Source organism: Colletotrichum aenigma (assembly GCF_013390185.1).
Source record: "Colletotrichum aenigma strain Cg56 chromosome Unknown KSG_Cg56_contig01, whole genome shotgun sequence".
Classification (NCBI taxonomy): Eukaryota; Fungi; Ascomycota; class Sordariomycetes; order Glomerellales; family Glomerellaceae; genus Colletotrichum; species Colletotrichum aenigma.
This window is the reverse complement of record NW_023500907.1, coordinates 7,114,797-7,132,929: the sequence shown is the minus strand read 5'-3', so window position 1 is coordinate 7,132,929 and position 18,133 is coordinate 7,114,797. Positions and strand designations below refer to the sequence as shown.

The 18,133-nt window shown below is 51.9% G+C and overlaps 6 protein-coding genes across 6 annotated transcripts; 4 read left to right on the top strand and 2 right to left on the bottom strand.

Annotated features, from left to right (window-relative positions):
- Window positions 1–305: 305 nt before the first annotated feature.
- Window positions 306–1,925, top strand: CGCA056_v001887 (Baeyer-Villiger monooxygenase; the record flags this gene model as incomplete). The annotated part of the gene is made up of 1 exon (XM_037317146.1): window positions 306–1,925. One exon carries the CDS (start codon window positions 306–308, stop codon window positions 1,923–1,925), a length of 1,620 nt encoding a protein of 539 aa, XP_037185820.1.
- A 1,134-nt stretch (window positions 1,926–3,059) lies between these two features.
- Window positions 3,060–4,038, top strand: tropI-3 (Hydrolase tropI; the record flags this gene model as incomplete). Its single annotated transcript, XM_037317145.1, has 5 exons — window positions 3,060–3,177; window positions 3,233–3,359; window positions 3,425–3,606; window positions 3,727–3,777; window positions 3,836–4,038. 5 exons carry the CDS (start codon window positions 3,060–3,062, stop codon window positions 4,036–4,038), a joined length of 681 nt encoding a protein of 226 aa, XP_037185819.1.
- Window positions 4,039–4,579: 541 nt separating this feature from the next.
- On the top strand, window positions 4,580–5,399 carry lvr-0 (Levodione reductase; the record flags this gene model as incomplete). Its single annotated transcript, XM_037317144.1, has 2 exons — window positions 4,580–5,148; window positions 5,222–5,399. 2 exons carry the CDS (start codon window positions 4,580–4,582, stop codon window positions 5,397–5,399), a joined length of 747 nt encoding a protein of 248 aa, XP_037185818.1.
- Window positions 5,400–5,749: 350 nt separating this feature from the next.
- On the bottom strand, window positions 5,750–6,079 carry CGCA056_v001884 (uncharacterized protein; the record flags this gene model as incomplete). The annotated part of the gene is made up of 1 exon (XM_037317143.1): window positions 5,750–6,079. One exon carries the CDS (start codon window positions 6,077–6,079, stop codon window positions 5,750–5,752), a length of 330 nt encoding a protein of 109 aa, XP_037185817.1.
- A 2,895-nt stretch (window positions 6,080–8,974) lies between these two features.
- On the top strand, window positions 8,975–9,853 carry CGCA056_v001883 (uncharacterized protein; the record flags this gene model as incomplete). The annotated part of the gene is made up of 1 exon (XM_037317142.1): window positions 8,975–9,853. The coding sequence occupies one exon, from the start codon at window positions 8,975–8,977 to the stop codon at window positions 9,851–9,853; it is 879 nt and encodes a 292-aa protein (XP_037185816.1).
- A 3,108-nt stretch (window positions 9,854–12,961) lies between these two features.
- On the bottom strand, window positions 12,962–13,361 carry CGCA056_v001882 (uncharacterized protein; the record flags this gene model as incomplete). Its single annotated transcript, XM_037317141.1, has 2 exons — window positions 12,962–13,269; window positions 13,352–13,361. 2 exons carry the CDS (start codon window positions 13,359–13,361, stop codon window positions 12,962–12,964), a joined length of 318 nt encoding a protein of 105 aa, XP_037185815.1.
- Between the last annotated feature and the right edge of the window lie 4,772 nt (window positions 13,362–18,133).

Sequence of the window (18,133 nt, the reverse complement as noted above, 5' to 3'; positions counted from 1 at the left end):
CAGCTCCGTCTTCGACAATCCGGGCAACCGTGGTTGGTTACTCTCATCGTCCACTGTGGTGGGCAGTCGGATGCGATGACCGTGAGACTGATGTTTGAGACAGGTTCGGATCTGTTATCCAGGCGCATTCATGCTGTGCAGTGTTTATCAGTAAGGTGTAGGCATTTTTTAGGTAGGCAAGTCAAAGATAAATAAGACCATCTTCGTGGATTGATAAGGTCAATACCTTTCCAACAACTAAGAAACCTCGTCCGATCATTCAGCCACATCACCCGGCAACCTCAACGCACGATATCAATCAGAACATGCCATCCTACGTTGACAACCGTCCCCTGGACGTCATAATTGTTGGGGCAGGTTTCGGCGGCTGCTACCTTCTCCGGAACTTGAGAAAACAAGGATTTCGGGCCCAGATCTTCGAGGAAGGCCATGGTCTAGGCGGCGTCTGGTGGCACAACCGCTACCCTGGCGCTCGCGTTGATACCGACACTCCCTACTACGAATTCTCCGACCCCGAAATATGGAAGGAATGGGAATGGGCTGAGAAATACCCCAGTCAGGCCGAGATGGTCAGGTACTTCGAGTTTGTCGACCAGAAGTGGGACCTCAGCAAGGACGTCACCTATGGTGCTAGGGTGACTGACGCTACTTTCGACCCCCAGGCCAACGACTGGACGATTCAAACGGACAGTGGGCTCACAGCCACAGCACCCTTTCTCCTACTTGCGATGGGCTTTGCTGCCAAGATGTACGTGCCGAACATCAAAGGGCTCGACACCTTCAAGGGCTTCTCATGCCATACGGCCCGTTGGCCAGACCATCACCTCGACTTGTCGGGGAAGAAGGTTGGCATCATCGGCACCGGTGCAACTGGCGTCCAACTTGTCCAAGAGCTCGGCCCCACTGCAGAAAACCTCGTTGTCTTCCAACGGTCGCCTAACTGTGCAGTGCCCATGAGACAGAAGTCCCTAGTACTAGATCCCCCCAGCAAGACCGGATACCCAGAACTTTTCACTCAGATGAAACTTTCTAGAGCCGGATTCACCTACCCAGCCATTAACAGAAAAGTTATGGACGATACGCCAGAACAACGGAGAGCTGTATTCGAGCAGCTCTGGGATATCGGAGGCTTTGCACCCACTCAAGGAAATTACATGGACTTTAGCACCAACCTGGAGGCGAACCACGAATTCTACTACTTTTGGCGGGACAAAGTGCGGCAAAGACTCCTCACAGACGATGCTGAGTTGATCGAGAACCTCGCCCCTGAAGAACCTCCGTATCCTTTTGGTACGAAACGTTCGTCTTTGGAGCAGAACTTCTACGAGGTCTTCAATCAAGACAACGTCAGTTTAGTCTCATTGAAGAAGAACCCGATTGAGAAGGTCATTCCGGAGGGAGTGAAGATGTCTGACGGGACTATCCACAAGCTTGACGCTCTTCTTCTGGCCACCGGTTTTGACGCCGTGACTGGAAGCTTCACCCGAGTCAACATTCGGGGGCTCAAAGGAAGACTTCTCAATGACGTTTGGAGCAGCCGAGCACGCACATTCCTGGGCATGAGCACGTCGGGATTCCCCAACATGTTCTTCCTCTATGGTCCTCAAAGTCCCACCGCGACTGCGACAGGACCAGTCGTCTCAGAGATACAAGGCGACTGGATCATTCAGACCTTGGTCCATCTAAGAGAGAACGGATACACCCGCATCGATGCGCAATCTGATGTCGAAGAACAATGGGGCCATCGGGCTAATGATATTTGCAACGGGACGCTTCTTCCTCAAAATAAGACGTCTTGGTACATGGGTGGCAATATTCCAGGAAGAACCCGGCAGGCGCTCAGTTATATGGGTGGCCTGCCAGCGTATCGCTGTGCTATCAATGAGTGTTCCTCGGATGGCTTTGCGGGGTTTAGCATGCAATAGAGTGTAAGATAGACTAGTTAATAGCAAGTACATTCATTAACGCCTTCTTAGTAAAACACGCTTGAGCCTTGTTTGCTTCATCTATGTATGTTACTGTGCTACCAGCGTCTGTTCTATAGTGCGCTCAAGCCTGCGAAGTGTTATGCAGAACAATCCATGCAGTGCGTTCCTATACAGCTATGTGTGTACTACGAAGGAAAAATATTTAGCAAAGCTGTTTGAAGATTGTGAGTGTATGCTTACATGTATTTGAATCAGGTCGATTCGACGAACTTGAGCACATGGGCAGGGACAGGAACGATGAAGGGGGTGGTAACAATGATGTTTAGACGAAATAGGTTTAGTATTGCAGTGACTATGTGTATGGATTGCCTAGAAAGCCTAACCTTTCATCAATCAGGGAGAAACATGAGTAGACTTATGGATGCAGGTACATTTGCGAATGTACTTCTCCTACCTCCTTCATCAGACGCTTCTGGAAGCAAATCTTATGCTAATCATGCCAAGATCCAAAGCACCCAGAGCAAGTCATGAGAAACAGCACTGCAGCAAGTCAGCAGCAAGCGGGGCACTTCTCGCGGAAACTGGAGGCTATTCAGCATAAGTGCTGGTTGTTTCGCGATATCAAGCTTCGGCTGAGACGAAAACGAAACGACTCGGAATCGACAAATTGAGCAACACACCAATCGTATCGCTCATTCGGCGCAGCAGTTCAGATGTTTTGACTTGCCAACGGGGACTTTCGTTGGTTCGGCCCATCTGATGAGCCCGTCAGTACCCCTCATCTGATCTTATCATCGCACGGACAATACGTCGGTATCGGCCGCGTTGCTCTAAGGACATTTCTCGGTGACAAGGTCTCGGATTTGATTGGATGAAAGTCGCATGAGCTTGATGTGTGGTTGGCCACTGTTCATCTCGAAAGCGAGGCGAGTCAACATGGCCTAAGGTTTATTTCGCCATTTGACCCCGAGGCACTCGCAGTGTGCGGTGGAAACTCTCTTTTGGTGTCACGATGACCCATATATGAAGTGGTATCCGTCCCTTTTGATTTTCTCGCAGCCGCAAGGCGATGCGCGGACCGACCACAACGACGGTCGTAGGTAATGCGACATGAGGCTCCTTGACGTCACCATGAGCACTATCTTAGCCGCTTGCTATCTCTTCGGACTGGCAAGCGGCTTTGTGGCAGATTTGTCTCTTCTTGCCTTCGCAGGCACTCCGGTTGGACAGGTAATCAACTTCAATGGGCGTAAGTTACTGATGCAGCACACTACTTCGCGGCTTCCATCTTAACAGTGAGAAAGTGGACATATACGTATCCAAACCGAAGGAACAGTCAGGTAGCAATGGCATGCCCGCTCAAAGCAAACCAACGGTTGGCATCGTCCACTTGACAGACGTGTTCGGAATTCAGTCAACGGAGAACAAACTGTATGTGTGACATGGATTCAAAGTCGTCCCAGTACAATTTGATCAAGCAACTAACTGTGATACAGTCTCACAGACAGTTTCGCGCGCGCTGGCTACGTCACAATCATGCCCGATCTCTTTAATGGAAAGCCACGATCCGAGGATCCAAAGTCCGGCTTCAACGCGACCGAGTTCTTCGGGTCGCACGGACCGAGCGTCACTGATCCTATCGTCACGACGGCACTCTCATACATGCGCGACCAGATGGGTATGTCAAAAATTGCAACAGTGGGATATTGTTTCGGCGGCAGGTACGCATTCCGTGCGCTGGGATTCCCTCAAGGCAAGGCGGTGAACGCGGCATTCGCTGCTCACCCGACTTTGCTAGGTGATGATGAGATCAAAGCAGTATCAGGCCCCGCTAGCTTGGCCATCGCTGGTGAGTAGACTCGGCAATGTCAACAATGGAGTTCCTTGATGACTGATTCAGTGAGCAGAAAAGGACACGGGTATGAAAATACAAAGAAGGATTGAGATTGAAATGGCTATGGCACGCACTGGTCAGCCATGGACTATGAACTTGTATGGGGGTGTTCCGCATGGATTTGCAACCCATCCCAATCTTGATGTACCTGTTGAAAAGGCTGGCAAGGAGGATGCGTTTCTACAAGCAGTTCGGTTCTTTGAATCCTGGGTTTGAGCGAGCATAAACAAGTTCAGCGCTTGAAAATAGCTTGCTAGTATTGATGACTACCGACCACCAAATCAAGCACCTCCTGTAGCAGTTAACCATTTCCGCGTGGCTGGCTAAGAGAGTGTGGACAGATCTTGATGACATGACGAAACGTGGGGTATCTCGTAATTTGGCGTCCATGACCCAAAATGGACATGTCAGCCACTTGCATGACATAGCTGAACAGGAGCTGTTAGCCTCAGCACTTACACATTTTGAATGAGAACGTCGTCGAATGTGTCTCGTATCCCTGATTTGGTGGCAACTGGTGTTGCTTAGTGTCAGCGGGCTGCATTAGCGTGTCATTCCAGAAAACGGGTCTCGGTGGAGCCAATCATGGTTCGTCTTAAGACGGAGCATTCCCATATTGCACTCAGAGACGTGATAATTATTCGTAAATTCAGACAGCGACATGAGCCCATGAAATATTTAAGTAGACTTGAAATCGCCAGAAAAGGCTTGTTTTCTTCAAACTTTTCACTCTCTTCGCTCTAATTACCACACTAAAATGACGTCTTCTTTCGCCGACAGAGTTATCGTCGTTGCTGGCTCTGCCTCAGGTATGGGGCTCGCTACTTCGAAGACTCTCATCTCAAAAGGGGCAAAGGTCGCAATGTGTGACTTGAACGGCAAAAGTCTCGAAAATTTCAGAAACGATTTGGATCCCGAGATTCAACGCCGAGTCCTCGTCAAGTCTGTCGATGTCATCAGTCGTCAAGGCGTCAGGAGCTTCTTGGCAGAGACCATGGCACACTTTGGAAAGATTGACGGTGTTGCCAACTTCGCAGGCACTGGTGGCCATGAACTTGGAACCCAATTCATCTGGGACACAAGCGATGAAGAATATCAATTCATCGTTGACCTCAACATCAAAGGGGCATTCAATTTCCTCGCTGAGTCACTCAAACCCGGCGTGTTGACCGATGGCGGGAGTTTTGTTCATGTCGGTAGTATGTTCTCAACTCAGGGGTTTCTTAGAGGTGCTGTCTTTGCTGGTTCCAAACATGCCTCATTAGGAATGGTGCGGAGTGCAGCCAAGGAGGTCGGTGGTAGAGCCAGAGTCAACTGTGTGCTACCGTAAGTTGCCATTTTTCCAAACTGCTTCTAGACGGGGCGTCGGAATAAGATGTCTGATACTGACAGCTTGTAGTGGCGCGATTGATACTCCAATGCATCGGGCCAATCTTGAAAGGGTACAAGACTTCCCTGCACCGACATTGGTTGGCGATGCGCAAGAAGTTGCAGACGTCACAGTTTTCCTCCTCAGTGACAAGAGTACTTTTGTCAATGGCGCCGCCTGGAGTGTTGATGGCGGCTCTGGGCTTTGAACCTCATGGCATTCATATGCTATATTCCGCAAAGAGGTTTCGGGTCCTCATCCGAAACTTTGATTGTAGATCAGACCTCGAGACTTGGTGTAGGAACAGTGGAGCTTTGTGTGTTTTCGTCAACTGAGTTGCATCAATTCAGAGGGCAGTTGTCTCAATTCAAATATCCCCAGTGGACAACGTTAATTAAGCCTATGATCGTTATAAATGAATGTGTCATGATTTGTGCGGGAATAGAAATCATCGAAGGTCATAAGTGTTTATTCGCGTCCGCTGCTTTTCACGCGTCGATCATCTTGATGCTAGTTCATTGCCTCCTTGCCCATTCATGCCCCTTTCGATTTACATGCTTAAACGGTAACGTTGTGAACCTCATCGCCGATCAAGAAGACAGGCTGCTTGTTGCTGTAGTTGGGAACATCCTGCATGATCTTGGCCGTGTCGGCTGAAGCGAGCGCCTTCTTGACTGACTCGACGCTGTCCCACTGGAGGATGCCGGCAAAAGCGTATTTGGGCTCCGCGCCGTCTGGGCCAGGGGCGTACTTGGTGACAGACCAGCTGGTCACGCCGAACGCCTTCCATGTCGATCCGGCGAGGGGCATGTGCTTGTTGATGTAGTAGTCAATGTCGTACTTGGCATCGGGCTCGTTGGGGTAGAGGACAGTGACGGTGGCGGGCATCTTGACGGTTCGTTGGGTTTTGGGAGCTTAAAGTTGAGATGGGAATGTTGCTGGTTTGCGACTGAGTTGTACGTTGACTGTTGCGGGTCACTTTATCCGTGGTCTGTCTGGGACCCGAGCGATATAAATATCGCCCTCCAGTTGGTCCCCTCACTGACGTAACTGAGGGACCATGCTACAACGGAGCCCCGACTACCAATCGGCTCAACTGTTTGCCCGTGGTTTTGTTCTAGCCTCCGTGGATTCCGGTGGGAATGGTGCCCTAGACAAGGAAGATGGTGGGGAACTTTTCGGCTTTTATCAGACGAGCTCTGTGCTTCGTCGGAGACAACCCTCGCGAGCCGCGGCATCTCGACGGCCAGCGGACTGGAAAGAAGCCTAATAAGTGGGACCTCTACCACAAACACGACCCTGAAAAGACGAAGCACGCTGAGACTGGTGGTTGACGACAAGGATTGCAGAGCAGACCTTTGAGGTTGAATTCTAGTACATCTCCGCAGGGGACCTGATAGCGCCATGTTCGCATCCAGATCGAACGTCGGCGGGGTGATCGTAACAATGCAGTCAAGAAGGCTCCTCTGAAGTTCGTTCAAGAATTGGAAACGTCGCAGTAAGCTTACGCCGTTAGCTGTTTTACGCGTTGTTTTCCCAGATCAGAAGGTTTCGACGAGGTCCTTGGCGATATTTGCCCTCATCCATGTCGCAGACGACAACTCATCATTTGCTGACATCTGTTTTGATGGTAAATCACATGACTTGGTCTCTCATTTGACTTGTCGAGACTCGAGAGCTATTTGTCCTGTGCTATGACTGCATGGTTCAACTTCGGACTAGGCCGGCTCGGAAAGTAGTCTTTCCATGATCACCCAAAGTCCGATAGTGCTGATGCTTCTCTGACAGCTACAACGGTGACCGATCGGTCTTAGTCTGAGCATTGCGGGATGAGTTTGATGTCAGCGAGGGAATGGCGGAGGACCCCTCACTGCAAATTTGCCAAAATAGACCTCAGCCATATCATGACTAGAACCAAATAATATTAGTCCAATGTCTGCTCTCGTGACCGGTCATTCGTCTTTTTTCCTTTAGAGTGAGAGTACTCGACATCGTGAAATGTTTCCATGGACTCAATTTGAAGGCGCAATCACTTCCAATGTTCAAGGAGGCACAACAAACAATAATCGGCCACATAATGAGGCTTTTCTCGACACAATCACAGAATTTTCTGTCGTTTGCTGTAAGATGAGTCGTACTTGACTCTTATCAGGGGTAAGAATCTCTCATAGTATGCGAGTGATGGCCCATGTCCGCCGGCAAATTAACTCGCCACGGTTCGAGTGGCTTTGCAATAGGTGACCAGGCAGCCCTCCTACTCAGTTTCATCAAACATACTGCTGCAAACAATATGGATTGGCAGAGCCTTTAAAGACGGAATCCTTTGCCTAGACGTCTTGCCAGTCAAACAAACAGTCTTTCACTCGTTCGTCTGGCTTGCTCACTACATTTGACTCCATACTCTGTGACTGACCTCGACGCAACATGCTCACAGTCCTTGATCAATGACGAGCTGCTGGAATTGAGCTTCAAGCCATATAAAAACATGGTTCCTCTGCTAAGGACGTTGTTCTTTTACTTCTCCTCTCTCAACACATAAAACACACTTACTAGAGTTGGTTCAAATCTCCGATAATCGTAAGTCTCGGTATCTTTCACATTATAGCTTGACAGTCCAAGATAACTACGCAATGGGAGGTCGCAGATTTCATAAGGATTCCCAGATGGTGTTCCAAGACAAGTTCGGAGACCTGAACTTGCAGTCTCCGTGGATATGTTGCGGATGTAAACGGCGAAATGACGCACCAAGCGCGCCGCGCGTTGATTGCTGCAATACACACTGCTCCCATATGGGGCCCTGCGAAAGGTGCTCACGCCTGTATCGGTAGAGTATTATCTACTGGCTCGGCTCGGGTTCGAGAAAGAACACAGAATCTCACGAAAGTAGTCGTGAGGTTAGCTGAATGATGGATCCACGCTCATATTCGATGGAACGCAGTGTAGTCAGCAGTTCTTCATAGTGAAATAAACAGTTTGAAACAAAAGCGTTGTTAGAAGAGTTGGGGGATTTGACGCTAAAGCCGACATTGAGTCTTTGAATGTCTGTTATCTGCAACACATTGCTCATTCACAGATTGTTTTGGGCTATGGCCTGCTGCTTGCCAGTTCAAGCTCAAGAAGTCACTTCTATTGGCCTGCGAGGAGCATCTCAAAGAGACACTACTCGGATGGGCGGGTGTGTTCAATATTCAGTGACATCCAATTCTGCACCATGTGAACAGCCTTTGCCGATGAAACTGTGGCCAATTGGTGTGGAATGATACAGAGCTACTTTGTGATTTGACAATGTTAACAGTAGTTGCAATCACGCTTGAACACTGGAATGACACAGCTTATTTTACTTGGGTACCTCAGTCTTGCAAGCTGCCAGCCAGGGTCGGGTACCTGCCAACAACGTCGGGAACTAGCCTAAGACGTTTCGCTTGGGCATCTCATGGAGTCGAAGAAACTAATGATCGCCAACAATAAACCGTTGATGAATAGCCCGTCAGCCATCTTGTCGAGAGTACATCTAGGCTGCAATACAAAAGTACATTGCAGGGCTCCAGTTTTCTCCATCTTCTCTCAATCAAAGGGTCATTTTCGTCAACAAAACATGCCGATCTTCTCTAAGCCCCCACGTAAACTAACCACAGCCCACCCAAAGTCCCATTCCACGAGATAATAAAGCGCGCTCCTTTCCCATCGCAGGTCTCTACACATAGAAACGCCACCTGCACTCTAATCCTTACTCGCGCCAGCTTGGCTACAGACTCAACCTGCCTACAAACTAACGATTTCATCATGGGCAACCCATTCGAAGACAAAGCCGAACTCGGCTCATCGGCACCGGACGTGGCTCCACCCGCCTACACGCCGTTCGACACCGCCGCTTCATCGTCGTCATCGTCCGCAACTCAAGGGCCGTTCCAAATGAGCCCCTCCACCACGCCCTACCAGCCATTCCCCTCATCCATGAGCGCGTATTACCAATTGAAGATCACGCGTACCTTCCATCTGGGCGACAGCAACAACCACAAGCTCTACGCGGTCTCGTCTTGGAGCGGGACCAGCAGCAAGAGCCCCGGCATCCCTTGCATCATCCTCCACAACGGACCGAACCCCGAGGACCCTGTTCTGGCTGTCTGTTCGGATGAGAAGAACTGGTCACCTTCGGCCAACTATCCCCGAACTTTGCACAGCTCCATGATTCTGCCATCCCTGGAGGCATATCCCTCTGGAAAGGGAAAGGAAGAAAAGCACGCGACGGAGGACCTGCGACCGGTGATCTTTAGCGGCAGCCACGTCGACTCCTTTCGGTTCTCTATCGAGCTTCCGCAGCCTAACAGCGAGGCCGGGACCAGCAGACTGCTGCGCGAAGACTTTGAGTGGAGGAGGGCGAGTAAGGATGGGTTGAATGGGTACAACAACGGATTCGAGCTTTTCCGTCTTAAGTCCGGTGTCCAGCCCGAAAAGACAACCGGCGACGTTGATGGTAGCGAGCCCGAGGTTGATGCTCTAGCTGCTATTCTTTTCAAGGGCTCCCTGAGTGTAAACAAGCCTTTCTACTTCGAGTTCAAGGGTAAGGGCTTGACCGGGGAGCTGGGAGACAGGTGGTCTGTTATGGCTATCATGACGGGAATTAGGATCTGGTTTTTGTTCTTCGCGCATAGGGCGAAATAAGGTTTGACGGGGACAAAATGCTTCTCTTCGGCAAAGCTTGGCGTTCGTACTGAGAAGGAACTCCAAACAAGCAGCACCCTTGGAAGACTGTTGAATTTGGAAAAGGGGTATAAATGAGCGTTACTGCACAAATTGATTCCGTCACCTAATAAAGGCTTGTTGTCTTTTCATGAAGTTTATCTCCTGATATCTCAATATCATTAGATAGGTGGTCATAGAACTCTTTCGGCGTCTGTTCAAACAACATCCACCGGTCTAATGCGTCGACATTCGTTGTCGTCCGCACTTCTTACGTATTCCACTTTGTACTGCACGAAAGATGGATTTCGACCGGACTTGGCTCATCTCTTCTTTCATTTTATTTTGTGATGAGTGAAGCTTGTCGCACCTGAGCGAAATACATCCTTTAAACTACTGCCACACCTGGAGCTTCTACATATGTGACTCCATAAGCATCATTCATCAGCCAGAGACCCATTAAAGTAGGCAATTACTGAACACAACACGCCCGATGAAACGGACCAAATTTGCTTTCGTGATTGCGAGGAGACAGAAGGCCGGCTTTGAATGCGAGCTGCTGATTGTCGTAAACCTTCTGTCTTGTCCCTGACTCCATGTAGTTACAGAGACTGTACTGTACGTAGAAGGCTTCGTGTGGAATATTGTTCCAGATGAGGTTCAGCATTCATCCCGATGCTATTCGTATGCAATATCACAAGGGCACTACTACTGGACGACAGCGTGATAACCAGAGTTCACGGAGTATTCATCAGACCCTTCGGTGCGCAAACCCCAACTTAACCATTCACGATGGACCTGCCTGTTGATAACTTGTCAACTGCTGCACATATATCGAGAGCCGAAACCCACCACAATTCGATGTTCTGTCTCGCACACCACTTCAAGTAGACTTTATATACAGAAATGCCAGTTAAGCATTTTCCAGAACGGAGTAGTCTTACACATGTGACTGGCTCGTCAGTATATCATAGTCAAAGTCGCATCGAAGGAGACCCCAGGAGCGACAAATTAATGTCATGTATGGACTCGCCAAAAGACTGAGGTTAGCGTGATCAAGGTACAGAGTTCTCGGGCTCTTCGTACGCCAACTCAGACAGCATCGTCCGTCACCGCCGTTCACGTCAACGTATTCTGTTCCGTTTAGTAAGAGCATCAAGGGACGAAACAGGTTTGTCGAACTGACTCAGTAAAACTACCATCCTGCCGTGAAGCAGCGCAGACTACGCATAGTTGGAAGCCATCCCAGTCCAATGTGACTTTTCAACGCACCCTCCATCAGAAAGCATTGGTTGCACCAGTTTCTAACCGATCAGCGCTATCTATATACACCTACGTCACGATTGCACTGAGCGAAGGACCCCTAGATAGTCTAGGCTATCTCGAGCTCCAAGAAATAAGAGACTCTCTACATAGCCGTTGGAAGATCAGAAAGCCCCGACAGCAATACGGAGGTTAGCTCGTAGCGTTTTATCGTCACAAAGCACTCCCAAGCCGCCCCCATCAACTACCACGGCGCGTCACACATCAGCACCAGCGTCCACCGCCCTCTCAGTTGAGACCTATCAAACATCACACACCCATACTCAATATCGAATAAGTTGAAGACAACAGAGATCCAAGATGAAGGTCAAACTGCTTGCTACGCTTGCCTGCCCAAACCTGGGTCGTGTCGCCCTGGACGAGAAAGCTTTCACAAGAACCAAATCCAGTCTAGGGTAGATGGACTGCATCCCGTCAGCTCTCCACATTCCATTGTCTGCTGGAATCTGTTTGACGATGTTCTACACCCAATATATACTTCTCTTCTCTCTCCAGCACCCAGTCAATCGAGGCACCCACATTGACCTCGACTCCATCCTCCACCCTCCCACCAACCCTTCTCAAGCCTCCACTTCATCCTCCCCAAGATCCCGCCTTCCCAACTCCAAAATCTCAAACCTCAAGCCACGCGACATGTGGACCCCAATTCCACTCCATCTTCCCCTCCAAATGACCTTCTCTTGGCTCTGTCCCAAACCGGCCTCAGGGCCAGACCTGCATGTCCCAATCCAGCGATACCAAAAAGCCCAGAACCCAGCCGGCCTGTGCCCGCGCACCCATCTACACGGCACGCCGCCCCCACCGCATGAACGTCAGAACTCGGGTTGCGGCTGTTGGGCCACTCACAAGCGGCGGCGGCACGGCAGGGCGTTCATGCGATGCTGGGTCCGGGCTGGGGGTCTTGCATCGGTCGAGGTGGTGGCCGGACGGGGAGGCGGGGAACCGTCGCCTGGGGACCCTTGTCCCGGGTGGCCTAGATTTATGCGCAGTCTTGGAGAGTCTGGAGGTGCGTCATGTCCGAGTTCTTCGGGCTCGGATGCTCTTCACGACGGAGGCAAATCGAAATGAACACTGGTGGTGTACTTTGACTATGACTATCATTGATTGTCGTGGCTTGCTCCGTCCATGTCTACGTGAGCAGTACGCTGTGGTATCTAATGTTACAAAGTCCTAATGAAGGAAGGTATCTCGAACGCGCTGTCTTGTGGAGGATCATAATCCACACGCGATGTAATCGCTGCCCCTTTCCTAGAGCCTCCCATTTTCTTGCGGAGGTCATACCCAACGCCTCTGTAATGCAGACAAAGGAAATCCGTGGTGATACATATTAGTTGGCCGTCTCCCCTCGAGATCAGCCGTGGACTTGCGGCGTCCAGCTCTTCAAGGGCTTCTTCAAACCCTGCGGCGGTTTGCCGGTTTGCCAATTTGACTCAAGCGAGGGCCGTTCAGGAGACCTCTGCCAACCCTCCTCCCGTGTGCCAGGCTGGCACCGTCCTCATTCATACAAGTCATGTAGAAACCTCCAAATCCTCTCAACAGTGACGGGTAATTCGGGGTGATGCCCATTCCATTCATTGGCGACTGGTGAAAACGGGTGGAGGCGCAGGCTTTTCGCCGGCCCGGAGATTCCGCCAAAGATACTAAGTTGCGGCGAAAATTAAAAGAATAGTAGTAATTAATAACCCCCAGTTGGATGGCGTGAAGGCTGCGTCTGAATCATTGCTGAGAAGCAAAGCATCCAATGGGTTGACCGGAGGTTTCGTAGTCTCAGCCGACGTGCTCTGCGGTGCTGCCGCGTTGGATGTAGTAGACGTGACGACAGTCGTGGGTGCCGGCGGTGGCGGCACGACAGGCGGCGGTGGCGATGATACTGGTGGCGCCGCCGTGCTGGCCGGAGGAACGACGGGCGGTTGAGTTGGCGGTGGTGCAGGTATTGATGTAGTCGCCGGGGGTGTGATGACGGGAGGGGCGGTGGTAGCCGGCGGAGGCGGAGGCGCAACAGCAGTCGATGATGGCGGCGGCACTATCACGGTCGAAGTCGGCCGGACTGTCGGTGCTGCTGAGGTGGTTGTGACCTGGTTAATCGAGCAGAGCAGGCCGAGAAGGTTCCCTGCTAGGGCCTGGCCAAGCACCGTATTGGCTTGAACTGAGACTGACTGGCAGACATCTTGAATGTTGGTTTGCATGAGCAACAGGCCACGCCTGCAAGACGCTGAGCAGGTGCCAGTACTCGAGAAGTCGTTCGCCGTGCATCCTTGGATGGGGTTGTTGTAAGTCAAAAGGCAGCCCAGAGGTATGGATAGTTGTGTGAGGAGTTGAAAGTTTGAGAGGGTCAGATCAGTTCCTCCGATGCTGATGATGGCTGCTGTCGAGGCGGACGCCAGGCACAGGAGCTGGACCAAGCGCTGCTGAGAGCGCTGATGCCTTGACGTAGTCATCTTGGCCGTGTGGTTCTGTCCGTCAATCAACGAGCGTAAGTTGTAAGGGTCCTCAGGCACAGTCGCCTTCGGTCGAAATTGAGTTGAGACCGTCTCGTAGATGTGGTTGTCGTCGAGATCTCGTCGTCGAAGTTTGTAAGAAGGTGGGTTCAGTCACTGGGTCGATTGGCACCGACAAGCGGCCAGGAATATGGATTGAAGAGCAATTGACAGACCAGGATTCGGCTGGCTGGGAGGCGGTTGAGTTTTGGGCTGGAAATGACAGCAGCGTGGCAGCTCAAGCGCGGCAAGGCAGCCGAAAACACGAGGGCCGAAACGTGTTGCGTGTCAGAGGCCGCTGGGAATGACGGCACGATCGGCTGGCAAAGAAGAAGCACGGCCAATGCGGGACCGGGGAGCAGCCAAGAAACCAGGGTCTAGGACTTGCAGCAGCTGGGACGACCAGACGGCTGGGTAAAAAACGAGTGGGCAGAGGTCCAAGAAGGCTGAGAAGATGATGGAAGAGATGTAGTGCGGCCGGGGAGTTCATGCACCCTGCTTTGGGGGCGATCTCGTCAATGCTATGAGGTGTTGCCGGGATAATTGGGCTGCTGGCGGTTGTGCTTCTCTGGCCGGCGCTGGTGAGACAGGGTTGTTGATGGGCCTCGTTACTGCCGCATGGGGCGATGATGGGCAGGATAATCGGCAGTCTGAGGGAAAGGGAGACTTTACGAGCCGGATTTCTCGGCCAAAAGGCAGAAGAGAAGGGACGAAGAGGAGTTGGGACTGAGGCTGGTGAAGGTGCCCGCCGATTGTGATATTGCCGCCGAGGGTCAAGCAGTTGCGACGGACTCAGTCGAAGAAGGGGCTTGTGTCGACGACTCAAGCTTGTAAGTCGAGTCAGGTGCCAACGACCTGGGGTAGATGAGCAAGGGAAGTGACAGCTGATCAGTCTCTCTACCTTTCTTTTCCTGAGAGTGTTGACAGGCAATCCACTCGAGTGTCCCGCTCTTGCCAGACCCGACGGATGGCGTTTGTCCGAAAGGTCAAAAGAGTTTCTCTGTCAGTCCAGGGTCGAGATGATTAAGGTCTCGACGATGGGATGTGCGGTGGCACCAACGGGCAGATGCGTTTTGTGTGGCGGGCGTCGGTCCGGAGGTGGGCTGAGAAGGGTGCGGAATGTACTCTCTCTGTGCCTATGTAAGGTACGCGGCGCAGAACAAGAGACAGAGGGACAAAGGCAGGGAGAGTGCGATCAAACGCTGCTGATCTGAGGAGTAGAGGTGGTGAAACGGGGAGCTGCCGTCCGCTGCTGAATGACACCCAAACAGTGCTGCTGTGACTGCATTTGGGTTTTCAGGGTCGGGTCTGACACGGGAGCTGAGGACGAGATGCGGCTGGCCTTTGGGAGATGATGGATGAATACGGACAGACGTGGAGGAGAATGGGGAGAGGGTGGGTGGGTTGATGAAGTACAGAATCTCATTTTCTCAGGCCATCACCATCGACCTCCTCCTTTCCCCAGAGGATGATGTCAATCGAGACGGCCTCACGAATCTGGCCAACAGCCGGTGGTTAGGTCATCGCACATCTCCCGCAGCTGAGAACGATATCCGTGGATGGCTATCCAATCCAATGCGATTGCATGCGCGTCGAGGTGCCTTGCAGCCATTCGCGCCTCCGTGCAAACGCCATGTCGCCATCTGACAGGTGCGAACTCTCGACGCCATCAAACGAACGGGCAGGGAGCGCGAGGACGGGGAAGGCCAGTCGGGGGCCTCTTCTGGACCCTTCTCGCGGCCCTGTGTCAGGATGTTTGGCCAGGGAGAAGGCAAAAGAGGGCGACAGACGGGGCAGAAAGGCAGACGAGAGGACGACGGGAGGAAAACGAAACACTTTTCGCGTTTGAGGTGACGATGCAGCGGCCCCTTGGTGGGTCTGTGATTGGTCGGGTGTCGCACGGGGGGCCTGTACACTACCTTAGTCTACCTACCTACCTGGACACCTACATTGAAGCGCTGTAAGCCAGTCAAACCAGTGGGAGACGTCCCTTCGGTCGGGGTGCTGTGCTCGTGGCACCCCTGATTCGCTCCAGCTGCACTCGCCTCGCCGCGTCTCGTCCGCCACCCATCGCCCCCTGCCCGCCGTCCTCCTTCAGCTCTCATCACCACAAACCAGTTCATCCTGTTGTTTGCTTACCTCAGTCTTCAAGAAGCCCAAACTCTGTCCGACCTCACTTCTGCAAACTGTGATTTGGGACGGTTGGTCACACAGGCCATCGGCTGCTTATGTCTCGCTGATTAGACGGCCAGAAACAAACAACCGGTGATTGTCTTGTTCACTCTAGGTAGCTTCCGGACATATTACCAGCCCAAGCAAGGCCTACGAAACTGAGATGGCAGACCGAAATGCGCGATGGAAAGAAGTGTTCGTCGCCTGCCCAGTTGCACCAACTCAAACATATCTGATTTGTACAGTTGGGTTTCGAAGGTATTCCTCACAGCAAGAATACAAGCTCCCATTTCCTATCTGCCAAAGCATTCCATTCCTCTTCGGCCACGGTAGCACTCACTACTCGAGTCCTCGCGCCTGACGATTGCTTCTCCACCATATAAGCAACCAACTCACTACGAGGTCTGGCGTACTCCGTACTGCTTCGTCCCACGATGATCAACTCTGCTTCTCCAGATGCAGTAGTCATGTCATTGAGGTAATGATCCCACACCACTCTAACCTTGTTCCCTCTACGATCACATAACATCTGAATCCGTTTAGACTGTTCATCGTCCGCATCCTCCTCTTCCCCGTCCTCATCGTCGTACTCGCCTTCGTCTGCTCCATGTAACTTTCTTTCTTCCTGGCGTACATCCGACCTTGTCATGTTATGATCCAATGCCAAAGTGCAGCAACTAGTCTAGAAGATCAAAAGTGCTGGTCTTAGCTGCGGGACAAGCAGCGATTGCGGGACCTGCTTCATGGACACCTCCCGAAAGGCATCTTCTCTCCAAGTCGGTGTCGCCCTGCGGTGCGGTCGGTTGCTGCTTTTCATCTTGATAAACTCCTGGTTCTGTTCAACGACGACGAGGCGGTCCTTCTCGCCGTCAAGCATGTAAAACACCAAACCAGCGTGCTCCCCCGCTAGATTGCCAACCGAGTCGTCGAACAAATTCGGGCCTACCCACCCAACCCAAGACCAGCTCGGGTACGGGACATATATCGTATCATGCTTGGTGACGATCATGTAAGTCGCATTGCGCCTGCGAACCCTGCTGGCGTTGTTGTCTGTCGGCCATGCAATTGCGACGCCGAGGTACGGCTTCGGCAGACCCCAGGTGGAGCCGATCCCGCTGGTGAGCTCGATCGAGGCTAGAATCCCCTCGATGGCGGCTAGACCGTCTCCATCGTACGTCAATTCCCTTCGGCCATAGTCAGATACCAAGCCCTGATACATCCGGTTGAAAGATTCCGGATCAGCCCTGGGGACATGGATGCCCTCATGGTCAAAACCGAAAACGCTGTTGCGAAACAGTGTAAGACCACGGCTATCGGGATCCAGAATCTCCCAGTTGGCGTCTTCGCGCCAAGTGGCCGATTGACACTCCCAAAATACCACCTCTGGCGTGAATATCAGCAGCCGGCGGGATAGCAATATCTCTTGGAAAGTCCACCCGCGCGTCATGTATCGGCTTCGACTTCAATCCGCCGGTGTGAATCACAACCCGTCAAGGGGCGGGGCTTTCTGTAGCCACACCCCGTTCAAGAAGGACGGCCCTTCTGCCGGGGGACGAGATGAGGAGCGAACTCCCGGGAGCCCGTCGTATGCGCCTTCTCCGGATAGGGCGACGATGGTCAGTGAGGCCAGTCCATATATGACGTCCATGAGGGGGATGAAGGCTGCCTTGTCTTGGGGCGAGTCCTGAATGATGCAGAGGCTGTCGGTCCAGAGGTATCTCTCCCCTACCATGCGCGTGACGGTGATAGCGTCCAAGATTGTATCAGGTATCCACGAAGGGTCTAAAGCACCAGGATATCGCAGCGACCCCAAAGAATCCTTCTTCGAAACTTCGAAAGTCCATTTGCCCCAGACGTAGCTCAGCGCCACCCACTTGGCCCCCGGATCCCACAGTTCGACAAATACACATTGCATCGACGTCTATGCAGCGGATCATATCGGGGCGTCGCTTGGTGTGGATAGACGTCAGACCGCACGGATCTCCGTGATCGTTGTCGCAAATTCGTTTCCATTCTCTCAGCAAACGGAAGTCGATGTCAGGCGGCCTTATGCGGCCGTAATATGGTTCTAGATCCAGCCATACGGAGGTATCCCCTTGCTTGGCACCACCATTTGACGGTTCTAGTAGATTGCATATCTCTGTGACGGTGGGTGGATGCTCTCTAGTTCGCTGATAGTGCATGACAGCTCCGTCGGGTTGAGAGTGACCGAAACATTTCCCACACACAGGGTATCGTCGCGTCTTGTATGTGCAGCCTCATCCACAACACCAAATGCCTCTCCAGAGAA